Raw genomic sequence first — 16365 nt, forward strand, 5'->3', positions numbered from 1 at the left:
ACACGCCTCTACCCCAAAAGGGTCTCGCCCCTATTTTGATAGATCCGCCCCACATATACATAGCATACGCAACCCAGGCAAAGATTAGTTCTGTGAAACATAAGCCGCTTTTCCACCGAAATTACCTGGAACAATATGTCCCAGGAGCTTTTTTCCCCCCAGACCCGTTGCTGTCTGCGTTTCCATCGCGGTCTAAAGTACCGAGAAGATTAGGCAAATAGTCTGGTGACGTAACGTTAGGTCTGCGCGTGTTTGTCAATACCAAGTACGCAAATTTCGGACTTGCATCCTCGGTAGTTCGGACTTCACGAGTTCGACTCCGGAGTGTGAACTCCCGCGCGGGCGGGACGACGCAAGTCCGGTAATTCTGCAAAGCAGCGTACTTGATAACATCGGTCAGCTCGCCTTGGCTTCTGCAATCTTCCTCGCTGTATTTATAGACGAAATATATCAAACATAGCCTGTTTTCGTTTTCGTTTAAACATATTAATAGCCGCAGAAATGTAGTTCAGGGAACATACATACATTACAATGAAACAAAATATTATATCAAACATTGCCTGTTTTCATTTTAACATATTAATAGAACAATAGAATAAAGACCAAAGATTATCTGTTAGATTTACCCAAAACGAATTATATCTTGTTTAACCACTACAGAGACATCAGAGCCAGCGGCAAATGTCAGAAGGATTAGCCGAGGTGAGGCTGCTCTCTTCGGGATACATGAGCACTGACCGCCCGGTGATCGCGTGGAGCTCACGTCTCCGAAATCGGTGAAGCACATTTTCAAATAGGCGCTATTTTTATAAATAAACCGCAGATTTGAGTTTTAAACAACTACATTCTCGCCTGAAATACAGGAGTCCAGTGGCAGGCTTTAGCTGTTGCGGTGTGGCACGTCGGTTGTGTTACTCACCGATCAAGAAGAAACAAAGCAGCCTCGGCGTCCGATCGCAGGCCTAAGAGTTCTCTCCAGCGCTGGAAAGCTGATCCGATATTTACACGGGTCCTACTTCTTGCCTTATCATTCCGCAGACGTTTTCCTCTTGTGTTTTTTTATCCGCCATCTCTATCTTTCTGTCGTCGCTCGGCTCGGCTCGGCTCGGCTGTGCACTGAATGCTCTCTCCTCCACATCATGAGTAGACACGTAGACACTTGCACTGACTGATTTTAAAATATATCAGTGCCTTTGTTTTGTCTCAAAATGCGCCCCAGTAATGTTTTTTAAAAATTACTTAAATGTTCTAATTGAACTACGTCCTAATCCTGGTTTAGTCTAAACACTGTCTGTGAAACTGGGCCTAAAAGACTTTTGTAGTTTTGCTTTGTAGGCCTTGTGCTTGGTAATTTTTTTTTTTTTAGAGAATAGCTATTGTATTTCTTTTGTAACGTATCTAAACTATAACTCTCACACAACTTTAAACACTCTGGGTTTGATCTCATTACATCCAAGTAATAATTATCTCCTAAAGAATAAAGTGTCAGCGAGAGGGAACTCAACCAGACCAGATCAACCAGATCACGTTAGGCAGCGTATGTTTTTCATTAAACCTTATGATAAATGCAAATAATGGGATATATTTACACCATTACATTATTACATGCTTTTAATATCAATATTGTGCTAAAATGTATCGGATTACATAATGACAAGCACTCAAAGTGTTAAATGCAATTACAAAACATTATTACACACTTATAGTACGATTTATAAGCGACTAACCGTAAACTTTTGCCAACATAAAAGCATTCAATTGCATCTGCCCTTAAGATGTATACATTAAAAGAACAGGCTATAAAGCTGCTTTGATCTTCCCTTCTTTATCCACGCCGGCCAATATAAATGTGTGCTGGTATCCATGGAGAGCTCGTCATTGTCATTGGTCACAGGTCACTATTTTGTCAAGAGCCCTAGTTACCCTTAGTAACCATCTGGGTGACAGAGGAGTCTGAATAACAAACTAAAGAGAAGACATTGTGTGCATCTCAATGTGAGTAACTACAGCCCCGAGGGCATTTAGCTAAAACTAAAGATTACTTTGGTACTGTATTTTACTGTATTTCATTACATTTAGGGTCAAAGTGTTAACTTTTTTCACTTTCTAGCACTTCGTATCGTATTTCGTATTTCTTAGTTTGAAATCTGTCACGTTTCAGGATTGACATCAAGCTGGACTGACTTTAAAGTAAGTTCCTTTCATGATTTTTTTTGCCATTATGAACTACTAATGCTACAAACCTTACCATCATTTTATGTAAAAAAGGATTTTTGTTTAACGAGAGCACTTCAACAATCGCTGCTGTTTCTCAGCTGTGTGCACAAAAGCCTTTTTAACCGGAGACGGTAGTTCTCTTGATGTGTGTGTGGGGGGAAAGCAATTTTTCCCATTGTTATGCTTTTGTAGTAACGGACTCGACTGTTAAATGATTTGATTGAAGAAGAGGAATTTATTTCAGATGGTGGTAATGATCTCTAATTAAAGCAGGTATATTAAAACTATTTTCCTGTCGTTGCTGGAATCCTTTTATGATTGAGACTAAGTGCTCTTCATGGCCTCTTCAAACATAATACATTCTGCTGCTGCATCTTAACTGATGAGTAATATGCACTGCTGAAAAACATAATTGTTTCATAATTGTTCGTAGTTTTTTTTTAAATTGTTTTTGTTTTGGAATTTCAGGCTTCTTGATGGTTAATATTTGATAGTTGTGAATGAGTTAAAGTTCAGAATTGACCCTTTTTGCTTGCACTTGGTCTTATTGTGAATGATTCATCAATGCACATTATTCCAAAGAATAAAATAAAATAAAATAAAATAAAATAAAATAAAATAAAATAAAATAAAATAAATTCTCAATGGATCAATTCAAGCTCCATCATGCTTTTTTCTTGTTGCATATCCTGTTTTAGTCAGAAATGCATTGTAATGCATGAAGTAAAATGGATTGTGATGGTTGTTGATTTTAATATAAGTTGCTGGCCGTGTGACACAGATCTGAACTGTTCTCTGAGATTAGAAACATAAAGATTAGCTTTGACAATCATTGATAGATATTTCATATGTGATGTGCAAAGGCATGACTGAGCTGGTCGAAGGTATATTACCACAGGGGCCTGGTATGAGCAAGGGAGATAAGAGGAAGAAGGAGGCATATTTTACTGACTCAAACATATCAAGATGAGTACTTTGATTAAAGAGAGTTCAAAGGGAAATTTTAGAAAATTAAAAAGTTGAAATAGAGGTGTTCATTAGCAAACACAATTCTGAGAAGAGAAGTCTAAATTGAGAGATAAAAAGATTACACAATTACCTTTTTTTTTTATAATGTGTCAGAAAAAAATAACTGCGAGATGTAAAATCAGAATTCTGAGAAAAATATCATAATTGTGGGATATACTGTAAACTCAGAACTGCAAAATGTAAACTCAAAATTGTGAGGATAAAAAATAAGAATTCAGAGTTTATATCATGCAATTGTGATTTTTTCCCCCCTCAGAATTATGAGTTTTTATCTCACAATTATTCTAGAAACATTCTATAATTCAATAAAGTATTCTATGATTCTATAATAAAGTTTCTATCTTTATAGAAAGACAAAAAGTTGCAATGACCTTTTTTGTTGTTTTATTTGTTTTGTTTTGTCTTCACGTAGTGGAAACAGGCTTCCATAATAACCAGTTTAGCAAGTCACCTTACTAATGGATATACACTTTTTTAAGCAAAGTGGAATTCAGGCTTGCAAATACTTCATTAATATTGTCAGACAGCAATATCCCCCTGTCCTTAGAGTTAACCTGATCTGAACTCTTTATAACTCTATATAAACTTAAATAGGACAGTAAAAAATGTTTTACTTATTCTAGATGGGTTTATTATGTATCACCAACCCTGATCAGTTACACCAAGGCCAACGACATGTGATTAAAGACCAGACGCCGATAGTTTATTTGTAATCAATTACAAGCTAATAGGGCCGATGGAACAGGGAGATTTAAGGTTTTATCGGCAGTGCTTCTATTTTGCTGTATTCAAGCCCATTACTCATTCACAATGACCCAAACAGGCTGAAAGCAGCTTCCTCACGTCTGACTGATGAACGCTGTGGAGGAAGTGCTTCATCAAAGCTTGTATCTCTTATCCTGCTGTGGGCCCTGTCTCACTCTCTTGAATCCTTGATGTTGGGAGGGACTATTGCCTAAAAACATGTTACATGTGTCTTTAAAAACTTGTAAAATGATTGGGTGTTTAAGTCATGTAAGACTGACGTTCTACTGAAGACCAAATTGTATTCATTTTCTAATATTCACAGAAGCCTGTCACTGGTTGTCATTGGTAGTGTTGTATTGTATGTATGTATGTATGTATTTTTTTCACACTATAGTATTATAGTATTTATTCATATTTTAAATGAGCTTTTATATCATTATAGGTTTTTATTTTAGTTTCAATTTCATTTGAAAGAAAACCAGAATTACGTATCTTATACATAGGGCTATTTCATTTAAAACTTTATCACATGGTAATTAATACTTTAATAATGTATAAATATTAACTTACCAGTGACTTTGAAGAAACATGGGTCACTTTAAACACCGCAGCTGTTCTATAAATGCTGAATTAATGCATCCCATTGGTTTTAGCAGAGAATGACAGTACAGTGTTCCCAACTATTCAGCATTAAGGATCTCTTTAGCTGACCCAGTTGTCAAAAAGCAAATGGGGATTTGAGTGAATGAGATGCTTTGAATAATTATATTCTCTTGGCAAGTGGGATGGATGTGCTGAATATGGTTGTGCATAACAATGGAATGAGTAACAAAGTCAAGCTTGACATCCCAGAGAGCCCATCGAGAGAATATACTATACTGAATATCAGCGCTTGTGTATGTAGGTGTATGTGTTTTCCCCGGTGCTGTTATGTTAGGCCTACACATGGCTTATATTTTGGATTATGTATTTGAAAGACATTTTTATAAATAATGAATTTGTTGCTGATGTTTTGGTTTGCTTTTTTTAAGTGCATGTGTACTGATACATCTCATGAAAGACAGACCAGGGAGATATTGCTAAACTGGAGAAATTGTGGAGACAGTAGAAACAGAAGCTCCACCTTTTGGTTAAAAGAGCCAATCTTTTCTAAATCTAAGTCTAAAAATGCACCTTTTGCATGCATTTTAGCTGGATGACCCTGATTTGCACAATTCCTGATTATTGGTACATTTGGACTTTATATACACCATTATGGCTGAGCGACACTGTCACATGTTCCGGGGTTTGTCTTGTGAACTTTTATGTTACCTTTTCGTCCTATTCTGCCATAGTCTCCTGATCTACCAGTTCTAGCGTGGCTTGACCATGGTGGTCTTCAGCTCTGCTCTGGTTGTCATCCCCATCAGCTCCACCTAGGTCTCTATCACTATCAGCTCCCCTGTGGGTGTGCTGGTGTCCTGCTCCACTTTGGTTCCCTGCTTCGCCTTGGTCTCCAGGCCCATTAGGTGGAAGTGGAGGACATGCACACAGGAGAGTCAGTGGAGCTGAAGAGCACTGGGGATCAGGAGACCACCATGATGAAGCTGACAGATCAGGCGGCCATGGCGGAAATGAAGAATAGAGGAACTGAAAACACAATAAACTTCGGAGTCAAGTCCAAACATAAGACAAAACTGGGAACATGTGACAGACGTTCCAAGAGCCCTGATATTTAAGGTCATTGCACACTGAGAAAATTTTCGCGTGCGTTTTCCCGTTTTTTCGTATTCCTCATCCTTTCCTATCAAAATGCATACTACGGATGCGAAAATGCAGAAAATCCAACCTGATCCAAATTTTTTTATGACGGACAAAAGTTTCGGAGGCAGTGTGTAAACGTGATTGACGCAACGTGAGGTCGTATTTATTTTTTAAAGCGCGGAAATTTCGGACTCTGTGTGCAATGACCTTTAGTCCAAAAGCAATGGGACATTTCACTGTTTTTTAATGCACTTTTTTCAGGTGTGATTCATTAAACAATAACTCGACCCATTCTTTCAAAACACTGAATCATTAGCCACTTTTCCACTGTCTGTGTTTATTTGTAGTCACAGTATACATCACATTTAGAAAGATTTATCATTCCTTTAATTTTTCCATCAAAAATACAACCTCAGTAGCAAAGGGAGCTCCCGAACAAAAACTATGATTTTATATTTTATGCCATACGTGGAGCTAAATATGAACATCAGACAGTCAGGTATAAAGAGATGAGACTTGGCTTACTGACAGTTAGAATATGTTACTAAATAAATACACAATTGTGATAGCCTATATGATTTGGGATATTGTTTTCTTCAAGCGGTCTATTTACCATGTTTACTATGGTAATGGCTAGCATGCATAGTCTTTTGCGTCTTTTGCTGTGTTTTCGTTATAGATTTGCACAAAATTTTAGCAATATTTTATGTTGATTAAAAAAAAAAGTTTGTGAAGTGACGGCATTTCCATTAACCAATGTTATGCAACTAAATATATATTTTTTCCTCTCGCAATAAGTAATGGCGATGGATGTTGGTATAACTTTACGTATATTGCAGCCACTGCACTAGCCGTTATGTTTTAACGCAGGAGACGTCGGTGTCTTTAGCGAAGCAGCACAGATAGCCGCTTCTGAAATGTGCCGCGGCACAGCTGGTATAAACACAAGCATTGACTGGACTAGAGTGACTGTGATCAGCTCTAGTGGCCGTGTCAAAGACACAATATGCTGCAGACGTGTGCAGTGTAAAGCTTATACTTGAGAGCGGCCATGCATGAGGTGTTTCTTGAGGTTATTGTACATTAAAGAATGATCATGTGACTTTCACGTATGCCAGGTGACATGTAAATGTGAAAAAAAAATTGCAGTTTTGTGAAATATTCCTTTTTTGAATTGCCTGAAAAGCCACCTCATTCAAGAGTAAAAACTTTTTTGTGATATATGGGAGTTTTTGTTAAATTGACATGTTTCCATTGGGCGTATTTTCAATTTGCAATTTCAGTTTGGGTAATGGAAACACAGCTGAACCAAGTCAATTAAAAAACAATGATTCATTCAGAAACTTGGACACACACAATAATAAGTTTTGTTTGTGATGGAGCAAAGATGGAGAAAAGTAACTGACAATATTATGTATAACAGGCAAGTTACTTAATAAGTTCTTGTTTACTGAACTGTTGTATGAAAGCAATCCTCGCATTTGTGCTGTTGGTCTGATTTTAGCTTGTTTTTGTGTGTGTTTTGTTATGGTACTGCTTTATCATTTTTGTGACATTACTTAAATATATTAATGAAACATCATCATCAGGCATGCGTCGTGGAGACTGGTTGCCATGGCCTGGTGAGGCTCAGAGACGAGACGAGAGGAGGGCCGAAGCCAGACTGGCTGAGGGTCTGCAGAGACTCGACCAGGCTAAACATTACCACCTCAACACACTGACCAGAGAACAGTGCAGACTTCACCGAGACCTCATCTCCATCAAAACAGGTATGTGAGGGATTACATCTCTCTAAAAGAAATTAGAGCATTTAATAGATTAAACCATATCTCTTTCTTGTCAGGTAATCCCTGGAAAAGAGGACTCCACAGTTTGGGACTACGACCCTCTAACCATGATGCTGGTCATCCTGCTGCATCTTACAAGAGGACCCTGTTACCCATCATCCCAACGGCAGGAAAGGAGGCAGACAGTCACAGGTGAGACCAAGTTTTTTTTTTTTTTTTAAATAAAGTCTAGTTGTGTCCTCTCACTATCTTCAAATTCTAAGATTTACAAACAAAAATGGAATTGAGCATGAAGAATTAAATACACAATACTGACTGATACCAATAAATGAAAGAATCGCAAGTATATGGCAAAAAAATATATAGTACAGATTTTTGTGTATCTGGTATTTAAATATTAAATACTTTCAGGTGTTTTTATCCAATAAACATTCATAGCTGGATGCAACAACTCTATATGCTTCAGTCAGCGAAGGCCCTGATAATTCTGATGGATTTCAAAGAAAGTGTGATGTGCCAAGATGAAGCTAATCTCTTTAGTGCCTCATTATGTAACATGACTATACAGATCGCCTTCCCCTGTATCCCAGCTACAGCCGTGGCATGTACCCCACTCTGCAGTTAGGCTGGGGTTGGCATGGATTTCAACAAGGAATGAGAGAATTTATTCCACTTGATACTTGACACAGCACAACTTCAAACAGAATGTAGAAAATGAATCCTTTGCAATTAGGATCTCTGCTTCAGGGTATGATTCTAAAAAGGAAGCTAGACACCTCCCATTCTATAAATGTTTGATATTGTATCTTAGACCCACTTTGCATTCGAAATGTCATGTGTGGGATAGAGCAACGGAAACAGGGAATATGTTTACAGTTAAAGGAGCCCAAAACAAAATGTCAGAAAATTTGGACATGCAAATGGTGTAACTTTGAGGAAGGACTTTTTAAAAAACAAAACAATTAAAGACATACGATACAGCCATTTTTGTAAATATGTAAGAATTTTTACACTGATCATCTTAGAGCATGTTGAGGGTTTTAAAACCCCAGGTAAACTGTAAAACTTATAATAAGGTCCTATTAGTTATTATTGGTTGATGCATTAACTAACATTAACTATCAATGAGCAATACATTTGTTACAGTGTTTATTAATGTTTGCTAAAGTTAGATATAAAAATAAAGCTCTTCATTGTTAGGTCATGCTAGCTCAGGTCCATTAAATAATATGAACAGATGCAACTTTTGATTTGAATTATGTATTAGTAAATGTTTAAATTAACATTAACTAAGATTAATAAATGCTTAATTAATAAATAAATGCTAATGTTAATAAATGGAACCTGATAAATTACCTCAGTTATCAAAATTTGGGCTGAGCAAGAATATTTTGTCTGTGAGTATTTTGTAAGGCCATGTGTTTGGCTGTATAAGCATGTGCTAAGAGTTCACGTCAAAAATGAAGTATACTTTGGGCTTACAGGAGTAGTTAACCCCAAAAATGAAATTTTGCTGAAAATTCACCTCCTCAGGTTATCCAAGATGTTGATGAGTTTGTTTCTTCTTCAGCACAGATTTGGGAAAATGGAGCTTTACATCCCTTTCCCACCAATGTATCCTCTGCAGAGAATGGGTGCCGTCAGAATGAGAGTCCAAACAGTTTATAAAAATATACAATATTATGGATAGATGACTGTGTATTTTAGCTGTAAGCAATGGTTTGAAGTTAAAAACATATGGATGATAGATTTGTTTCTTATAAACATGCAGCTTTTCACTTTACAATACATCAAAACTGATGGACTGGTGTGGTGTGGATTACTTGTGGATTATTGTGATATTTTTACCAGCTGTTTGGGCTTTCATTCTGACGGCACCCATTCACTGCAGAGGATCTACTGGTGAACAAGTGATGTAATGCTAAATTTCACCAAATCTGTCCTGATGAAGAAACAAACTCATCTACATCTCGGATGGCCTGAGGGTAAGTAAAATTTGAGCAAACATTTTAATTTTGGGGAGAACTATTCCTTTAAGGGAAACAGTCTGTGAGGAAATAGACTAAAATGGCCACTTTCCACATTTGATCCAATTTGCTAATATGTCTGTAATCTTATTAAATTACCTTTTAAGTTGAGATAAATCACTGGCATCCTTATGTGAGCCACAGCACTAAAAAAAGGCAGCATTTGGTCCACAGGCCACCAGTCGAATAGTCCTGTTCTATATTAAGAAATGAATGTATTATAAAACACTGAACACATTAAGTATTCAGTAAGTAGCTTTTGATTCTGCACAGGCAAATTGTTAGGATTGGGTGAGAGGATCAAATTATGTTTTAGCAACAGGATGATGGCGAACTTGCATATATGTGCTGTATGAATGTGAATGTGGGGTTGAGTGTCCCTGGGAATTAAAGCATTGTGCTTTGAATGTGTGTGTGTGTGTGTGTGTGGTCGGTTATGTATGTGCATGAATGCTTTCTGATTAGAGTCTGTGTGCAGTGATGGGCATCTGTGATTGAGGGGATTTCCTCAGTTAACCGCACCAGTGAATCTGATGATGGGATAATCACATACACACACAGAGTCATCCATCCTCAAACACATACAAATTACTTAGTAAAAGATTTATTAGGTTTTAGCCCCCTACATTGATATGTTCATCTATTAATATATTTACACTGTCTGACTCTCAGGTGACTCTCGATCGACACAGAGATGAATGAATGAGAGTGAAGGAGGAGGGCACTATAGGATCTAAGAAGCAATGTAGTCAGTGAACCAAAGAAATTGGGAAAGGCCGTGGTCGTCTAATAGTTAAAGATCTGGGCTGCTAATGAGACAGCGAGAGAAATCGCTCTCCTGTTTATGCCCTTGAGCAAGACACATCTCAGGTTGCTCCACTGGAACTGTCCATTCAATTAGTGATCTCAAGGTTGCTTTGGATGACAAGCATCTGCTAAATAGCAAGGAAGACACAAGAGACGGAAATAGACAGTGTTTTGACCGTCTCCCTCTCCCACAGTGCACCGTCTGCACTTCCTGTAACATCCACTGCAGCCTCCTTCTGTCTGTCTGTTCTGTCTCTCTGTGGACCTGAAGGGAGGTTGGTGGTTCTTCGTCTTTATGCTTGTTAGGCAGACAGCCTGTAGGCAACCAACTTGTGCCTACTTCACTTTACTTCCTCTTATTTCCTGTTTTCCTTCTCTCTTTCGTTCCTTTCTGGTTCACTCCCTGACAGAGACACTCTGTCTTTTTTTTGTTTGTTTCCTCTTCTCATTCTTCTTTCCTCTTCTCTCCCATGCATCTCCTCCTTCTTTCCGTGATACTAGAAGTGTTTAGATGCCCCGTCCATGTAACATCAGACCTGATTTATAAAAAATTCTTTACAAATCTATCACAATGAAGCACCAAGTGGGTAGAAATGCAATCTTTGTATTAAATAATGCTTTTAAAAAATAAACGTTTTAACTTAACATATGTAAAAATGTCAGTTAAAAAGTAATAACATTTTCATTATATATAAAATACATTTGAGGGTATTTCTTTATGAACATCATTAGTTATCATTACATTTTTGGAAAGTTGCACCACTTGACATTGTTCAACCTGAACTAACCTTGCCTCATCATAAAATGGTCAAATTATCGATTTATTGACCTGTTGGTTGCACCGCAATAATTTTTTCCCAAAAAAGTTTTGCAAATTTTTATTTATTTTTATTTATATTAATTATTTTATTCAATAATTGTATTATTTTAATGAGTTCCCCGTCATAATTATGATTTCAGTTCAATCTGCTGTTTTTATTTATGCCCTCTTATAAAATATCAGAATTCATTTTAATTCAGAAATGACATTACTCGTGTTGTATTTCAGGTGTATTCAAGTCACTGTGGGTATCAATCGCTTTTTTAAAATGTAGTTTTGGTAACACAATATGTTTTCGTTTGTTAACATTATTTAACTACATTACACTCTCAGAAATAAAGGTACAAAAGCTGTCACTGGGGCGGTGCCTTTTCAAAAGGTACATTTTTGTACCTATTAGGTTCAAATAAGTACACTTTAAGTACTAATATGTACCTTTAAGGTACCAAAATGGACCCTTTAGGTACAAACATGTAACTTTTGAAAAGGTACCGCCCCAGTGACAGCTTTTGTACCTTTATTTCTGAGAGTGTAGTTAATATGAATAACAATGAAAAGTTTATTAATCTTAGTTAATGTTAATTTCATTATTTATTATAAAATCAAAATTTGTATCTGTTAATATTATTTAATGGACTTGTTGACATGAACTAACAGTAAACAGTTGTATTTTCATTATTTAATGTTAATAAGGATTAATAAACACTTTAACAAATGCATCGCTCATTTATTAGTTATTGTTAGTTAACGCATTACCTATCATTGAGATACATTGAACAAATGATTAAACACAGACAAAAAAAGAGCATCATGTCACCTAAGCAATAGCGATGCCTCATTTAACCTTTAGGTTTACACACTTCTCAACTCATTTTATTTTCCATCATACCACCCTTTGCCAACCTGCAACAAATTTACAGTCTCTCTCTGAGCGCTTGCAACTGCTGTGTCTAGTGTGGCAGGTTGAAGAGATGAGGAGGGGTGTAAGATTTACTGTTTACCTCAGCACTGTCCTGACATGACCTAAGCCAGCCAATCAGTGCTCGCTGGATATGGACAGCAAACTGCCGCACAAGACTGCCATGAATCCACCGTGCCTGTCTGAACTTTCTCAGCTGATCAAAACATCTAACCTCATGCTATGTCAGTCATACTGTCACAGGAAACTAAAGTGAACCTGAGTTCTTGAAAGTAATGCGTTCAACTATCTTTTTAGCTATGTAATGGTTTGTTAGCTGTACGTTGTTAGGGAGAAGACATTTAGGACTTGTCTAAATGTACTCCTAATTGAATGTCGGACAAATAGAAGCTGCTAAAAGGATGACAGTAGAAATGAAAGACGATCCTGACATTGAAAATGTCCCGAGTACAACTGCGGTAACATTACCAGCACTCTCTTGAGTAAGACAATATTTCTGTGCCAAAACCTAGACAACTGGCAGGTTGTCCACTACCTAGAAAGGCAGCTGTCTTCTGTGGTATCATCCTGACTGAAAGTTAATAAGCAGACCCAGACTGAATGTGCTGGCTGGTTTTTGTACAGATTTTTATAAATTTGCTGAGCTGAGTGTATTAAACTCTTATAGGTAGTTGGGCGTTTCTTCAGCTAGGGGCACTTTTAGCATTGTGAAGTTGAATAAAACTTGTTCAAAAGTCACGTAACACAGTCTCATAAGTTTAAATAATTTGTCTAGTTTTAAGGTCTGTAAGAGGACAAACTTAGATTACAAGAGAAATTGTTAATATTTTAAATTTTTCCGACCTGCAATGAACAAATGTCATTTCCACCACATCTCAATATACAGCTATTTAAATATAGAATAACTTATGCCACTGAAGAATTGTCAAAAATCATTTTTGTAACTAGTTTTACCAGTTTTTCCACAATGTAAAATAATTATACATTTGTCAATGAGATAAATTAACTGCCCTAAGGACCAAATGCTGAACTGTACACCTGTCACACTCTGAAATTTAATATTGGTTTGGGTAAGAGCTTATTAGAAAATAAATAACTTGGATTTTTATATTAAGTAGAGCATGATCTCATAAATTGTGCATACATTTTTAATGTGTGATGAGAACTTTTAAACAGTAGAGATATTTATTAGAAAAAGCCTTAAACTCATCACACTCATTAAACTCAATTCACAAAGTCATTAAACATATAAATTGTACTTTGTAACCATAAATGTCATTTCCACCACAGAGGCAGTGTGGTGGAAATGACTGTGGTGTAGTTTTTTGTGAAAAAATGGAAGATAGCGTCACTGATTAGCTTTGAATTAATACTTAGCATTTCATGTATGCAAAATACTCTTATTTAATTTAAAATGTTTAGCTTTTTAAAAACACCCTTGAAGTTACAGCATGTTTGGAAATGACGTAGAATAAATATATTAACTGATCAAGCAATATTTACCTTGATTTTTCTTCACATGTTGTTGTTGATAAATTTAAATTCCTTCCATGTCCAACATGTGCTCTGATGTCATTGAACATTTCCATAGAAACCACCTAAACAATCTTTCACACAAACCTTTTAAAGGGACATTACCGTGCTGTGGTGGAAATGACACCAATACTGTGCGACAGCTATATTTTGTATAAAAAGTAACATTGATAGTGGTCTCACATTAAATACTATAATGTATTTTAATTATTTTACTAGTGCTTAATTCAGGTACATTAATAGTTACCAGATAAGTCATATTTTTAAACTGTATTTTCATTGTTGAAGTTTAAAAGTCTGGGTGTGCGACAAGGAGAAAACAGTGATTTTGACACCTATAAGGAGGTTGAAAAGTATGAAAAAATCATAATAGAAAGGTAGTAAAAGGTTTTTTAAGGTGGTTTTATTGTTAGTTTGACAAAGAAAGAGGAATTTGTCCGAAATTATATGTATTTTTAAAAATATGACCAAAGAACATGAAAGTGCCCATAATCTAAGAATCACCCAGTTATGAAAGTCCATTTAAAGGAAAGTCGGTTCACTCGGTGGCCATATTTGCAATTCCTCCTGGAAGCAATTTGGGGCACCCAAGAACAATTCTGTCTACTTGAATAGTAAAACAGAAATTTTAAAAACTTGTAAAACTTGCATAAAGTCTGCGTTTACACTTGGCACGGACATGCAACCTGTATCCGGATGTTGTCCACATGCACATTGAAAAGACAAATGTAAACGCGCTTCTTATCGGAAAGTTATCCGATCAGCGTGTCCTGATCCAGAGGTAGTCAAGGATGCATTCAGATCAGATCTCAGTGTAATGTAAACGCAATCCAGCCATCATATCTGCATTCGCAGGTCAACATCAAGCAAAACCCCGCCCCCTCTCTCCTGAACTGTCAGAAGAAAGATGGAGGACACCATCAGGCCGTGGAGCGCTAGTGAGACTCGTACACTTATATCTTTGTGGAGCGATGCGAGCATTCAATCGAAGCTTGAAAATAGCTACAGAAACAAATCAATATATGAAGGTCTAGCAAATGAAATGCATAAATGTGGTTTCGAGAGAACCAAGCTCTTATTTAAATGTTGTGCGGGAAAGACAGATCTAATCGGTTATCCAGATAGAGAAGTCAGTTGATGTCAGTTGAAGTGTAAACCCTGCCAAACACGTCCTATAATTTGTGAAAACCAAGGAGGCAAGGATTAGCTTGTTAGCATGGCCCAGTTAGCCTCTTTTCGTAGATGCCATAAACTACATCTTATGAGTGAAAAAAGCAACTTTCTTAGTTTCAACAAGTTGCATATTCAGACAAAAGTTGAGCAATGAAGATATACACTGCAAAATAAACTGAGTACGTCATTGTAAAGCCAATTAGAGTTATCAGGATGTAATTTTATGCATTCTGACTTTTACATTTAATAAGTAATTATTTCTCTCTATCTCTTCTCAATCTGTCCAGGTCCTCTTCGCTGCAGGCTCGTGTTCAGGAGTTTATGAGCAGTGGGGAGAAAAGGGCAGAACACTCCTCTGAGACGCTCTGTCTGCCAGACCTAAAACGGCAGCCTGTCACCTCTCTCACCGCCATGAGCACAAATACAGAAAGAGAGGAGAGCCAGGAGAGAGATATGGATGGAGAACAGGACAGAGACAGAGGGGCCCACATGAACATAGTGAGGGACAGAGAAAAAGACAGCCAGAAAGACAGGGAATGGATGCTGTTAAGGGAACGAGACAAAGATAATTGAAAGAGGAACTGAGATAAATAGGAATAGGTTTCCATCCTCTCCTGTTTTATTCCCCTCTGAGATGCTGGCTCCGGATGGACATTTAAGAACAGTTCACACGCTACCAATCTTTGCCCAGGCACTGGCCGAAGCTCGAAAAGCAAGATACATCAGACATCGAGGACAACCGCTGTGCGAGCGAGAACTCACCGTACGAGAGATATTTGCCCAGGATTCAAGAGCTCCTGCTCACTGAGACACTAAAGCAGTGGTTCTTGACTGGTTTTGCTTCAGGTCCAGAGTTTCCACTGGACAGCAAGTTGCGACCAAACACAGTGCCCAATGTTATATGTACTGTGATATGTATTGATAGTCGTGTTTTCGGAGAACTCGTACCAATTACCGTAATTACTTGATGACAACCTGTCCTGGATGTTCTAGAAGCTGTTCACATCCTCTGACTTAAAGAGTTAGTTCACCAAAAAAAGTAAAATTCTGTCATTAATTACTCACCCTCATGTCGTTCCAAACCTGTAGGACCTTTGTTCATCTTTGGAACAGAAAATAAACTACCACAATACAACTACCACGTTCAAGGCCCAGAAAGATAGTAAGGACACCGTTAAAATAGTTCATGTGACATCAGTGGTTCAATTGCAATTTTATGAAGCTACGAGAATACTTTTTGTGTGCAAAGCAAACAAAAATAACAACAATTTCTTCTTCCGTGTCAGTGTTCGACACGCGTTCATGAGAGTACCATGACACATATGTGTTCATTCCTCTGATGTCACATGAACTATTTTAACAATGTCCTTACTAACTTTCTAGGCCTTAAACATGTCAGTTGCGTTGCTTACTATGGAGGGTCAGAAAGCTCTCGGATTTCATCAAAAAATATCTTAATTTGTGTTCCAAAGATAAACAAAGATCTTACGGGTTTGGAACGACATGAGGGTGAGTAATTAATGACAGAATTTTCATTTTTGGGTGAACTATCCCTTTAAAGCC

General features: G+C 37.2%; 1 protein-coding gene across 1 annotated transcript; it reads left to right on the forward strand.

Moving 5' to 3' along the window:
* The first annotated feature begins 237 nt into the window (after positions 1–237).
* LOC131526660 (uncharacterized) lies at positions 238–15499 on the forward strand. The gene is made up of 5 exons (XM_058755020.1): positions 238–395; positions 661–702; positions 7326–7505; positions 7580–7715; positions 15090–15499. Exons 3-5 carry the CDS (start codon positions 7328–7330, stop codon positions 15373–15375), a joined length of 600 nt encoding a protein of 199 aa, XP_058611003.1. The 5' UTR covers positions 238–395; positions 661–702; positions 7326–7327; the 3' UTR covers positions 15376–15499.
* Positions 15500–16365: the final 866 nt, after the last annotated feature.

This window comes from Onychostoma macrolepis, chromosome 20 (genome assembly GCF_012432095.1).
Source record: "Onychostoma macrolepis isolate SWU-2019 chromosome 20, ASM1243209v1, whole genome shotgun sequence".
Taxonomy (NCBI): Eukaryota; Metazoa; Chordata; class Actinopteri; order Cypriniformes; family Cyprinidae; genus Onychostoma; species Onychostoma macrolepis.

Bases quoted from the DNA above. Each gene is read 5' to 3' on its own strand.
- LOC131526660 (XM_058755020.1), top strand. From the start codon at position 7,328: ATGCGTCGTGGAGACTGGTTGCCATGGCCTGGTGAGGCTCAGAGACGA. The intron at 7,506-7,579 runs GTATGTGAGGGA...CTTTCTTGTCAG, and splicing joins CCTCATCTCCATCAAAACAG to GTAATCCCTGGAAAAGAGGA. The intron at 7,716-15,089 runs GTGAGACCAAGT...CAATCTGTCCAG, and splicing joins AAGGAGGCAGACAGTCACAG to GTCCTCTTCGCTGCAGGCTC.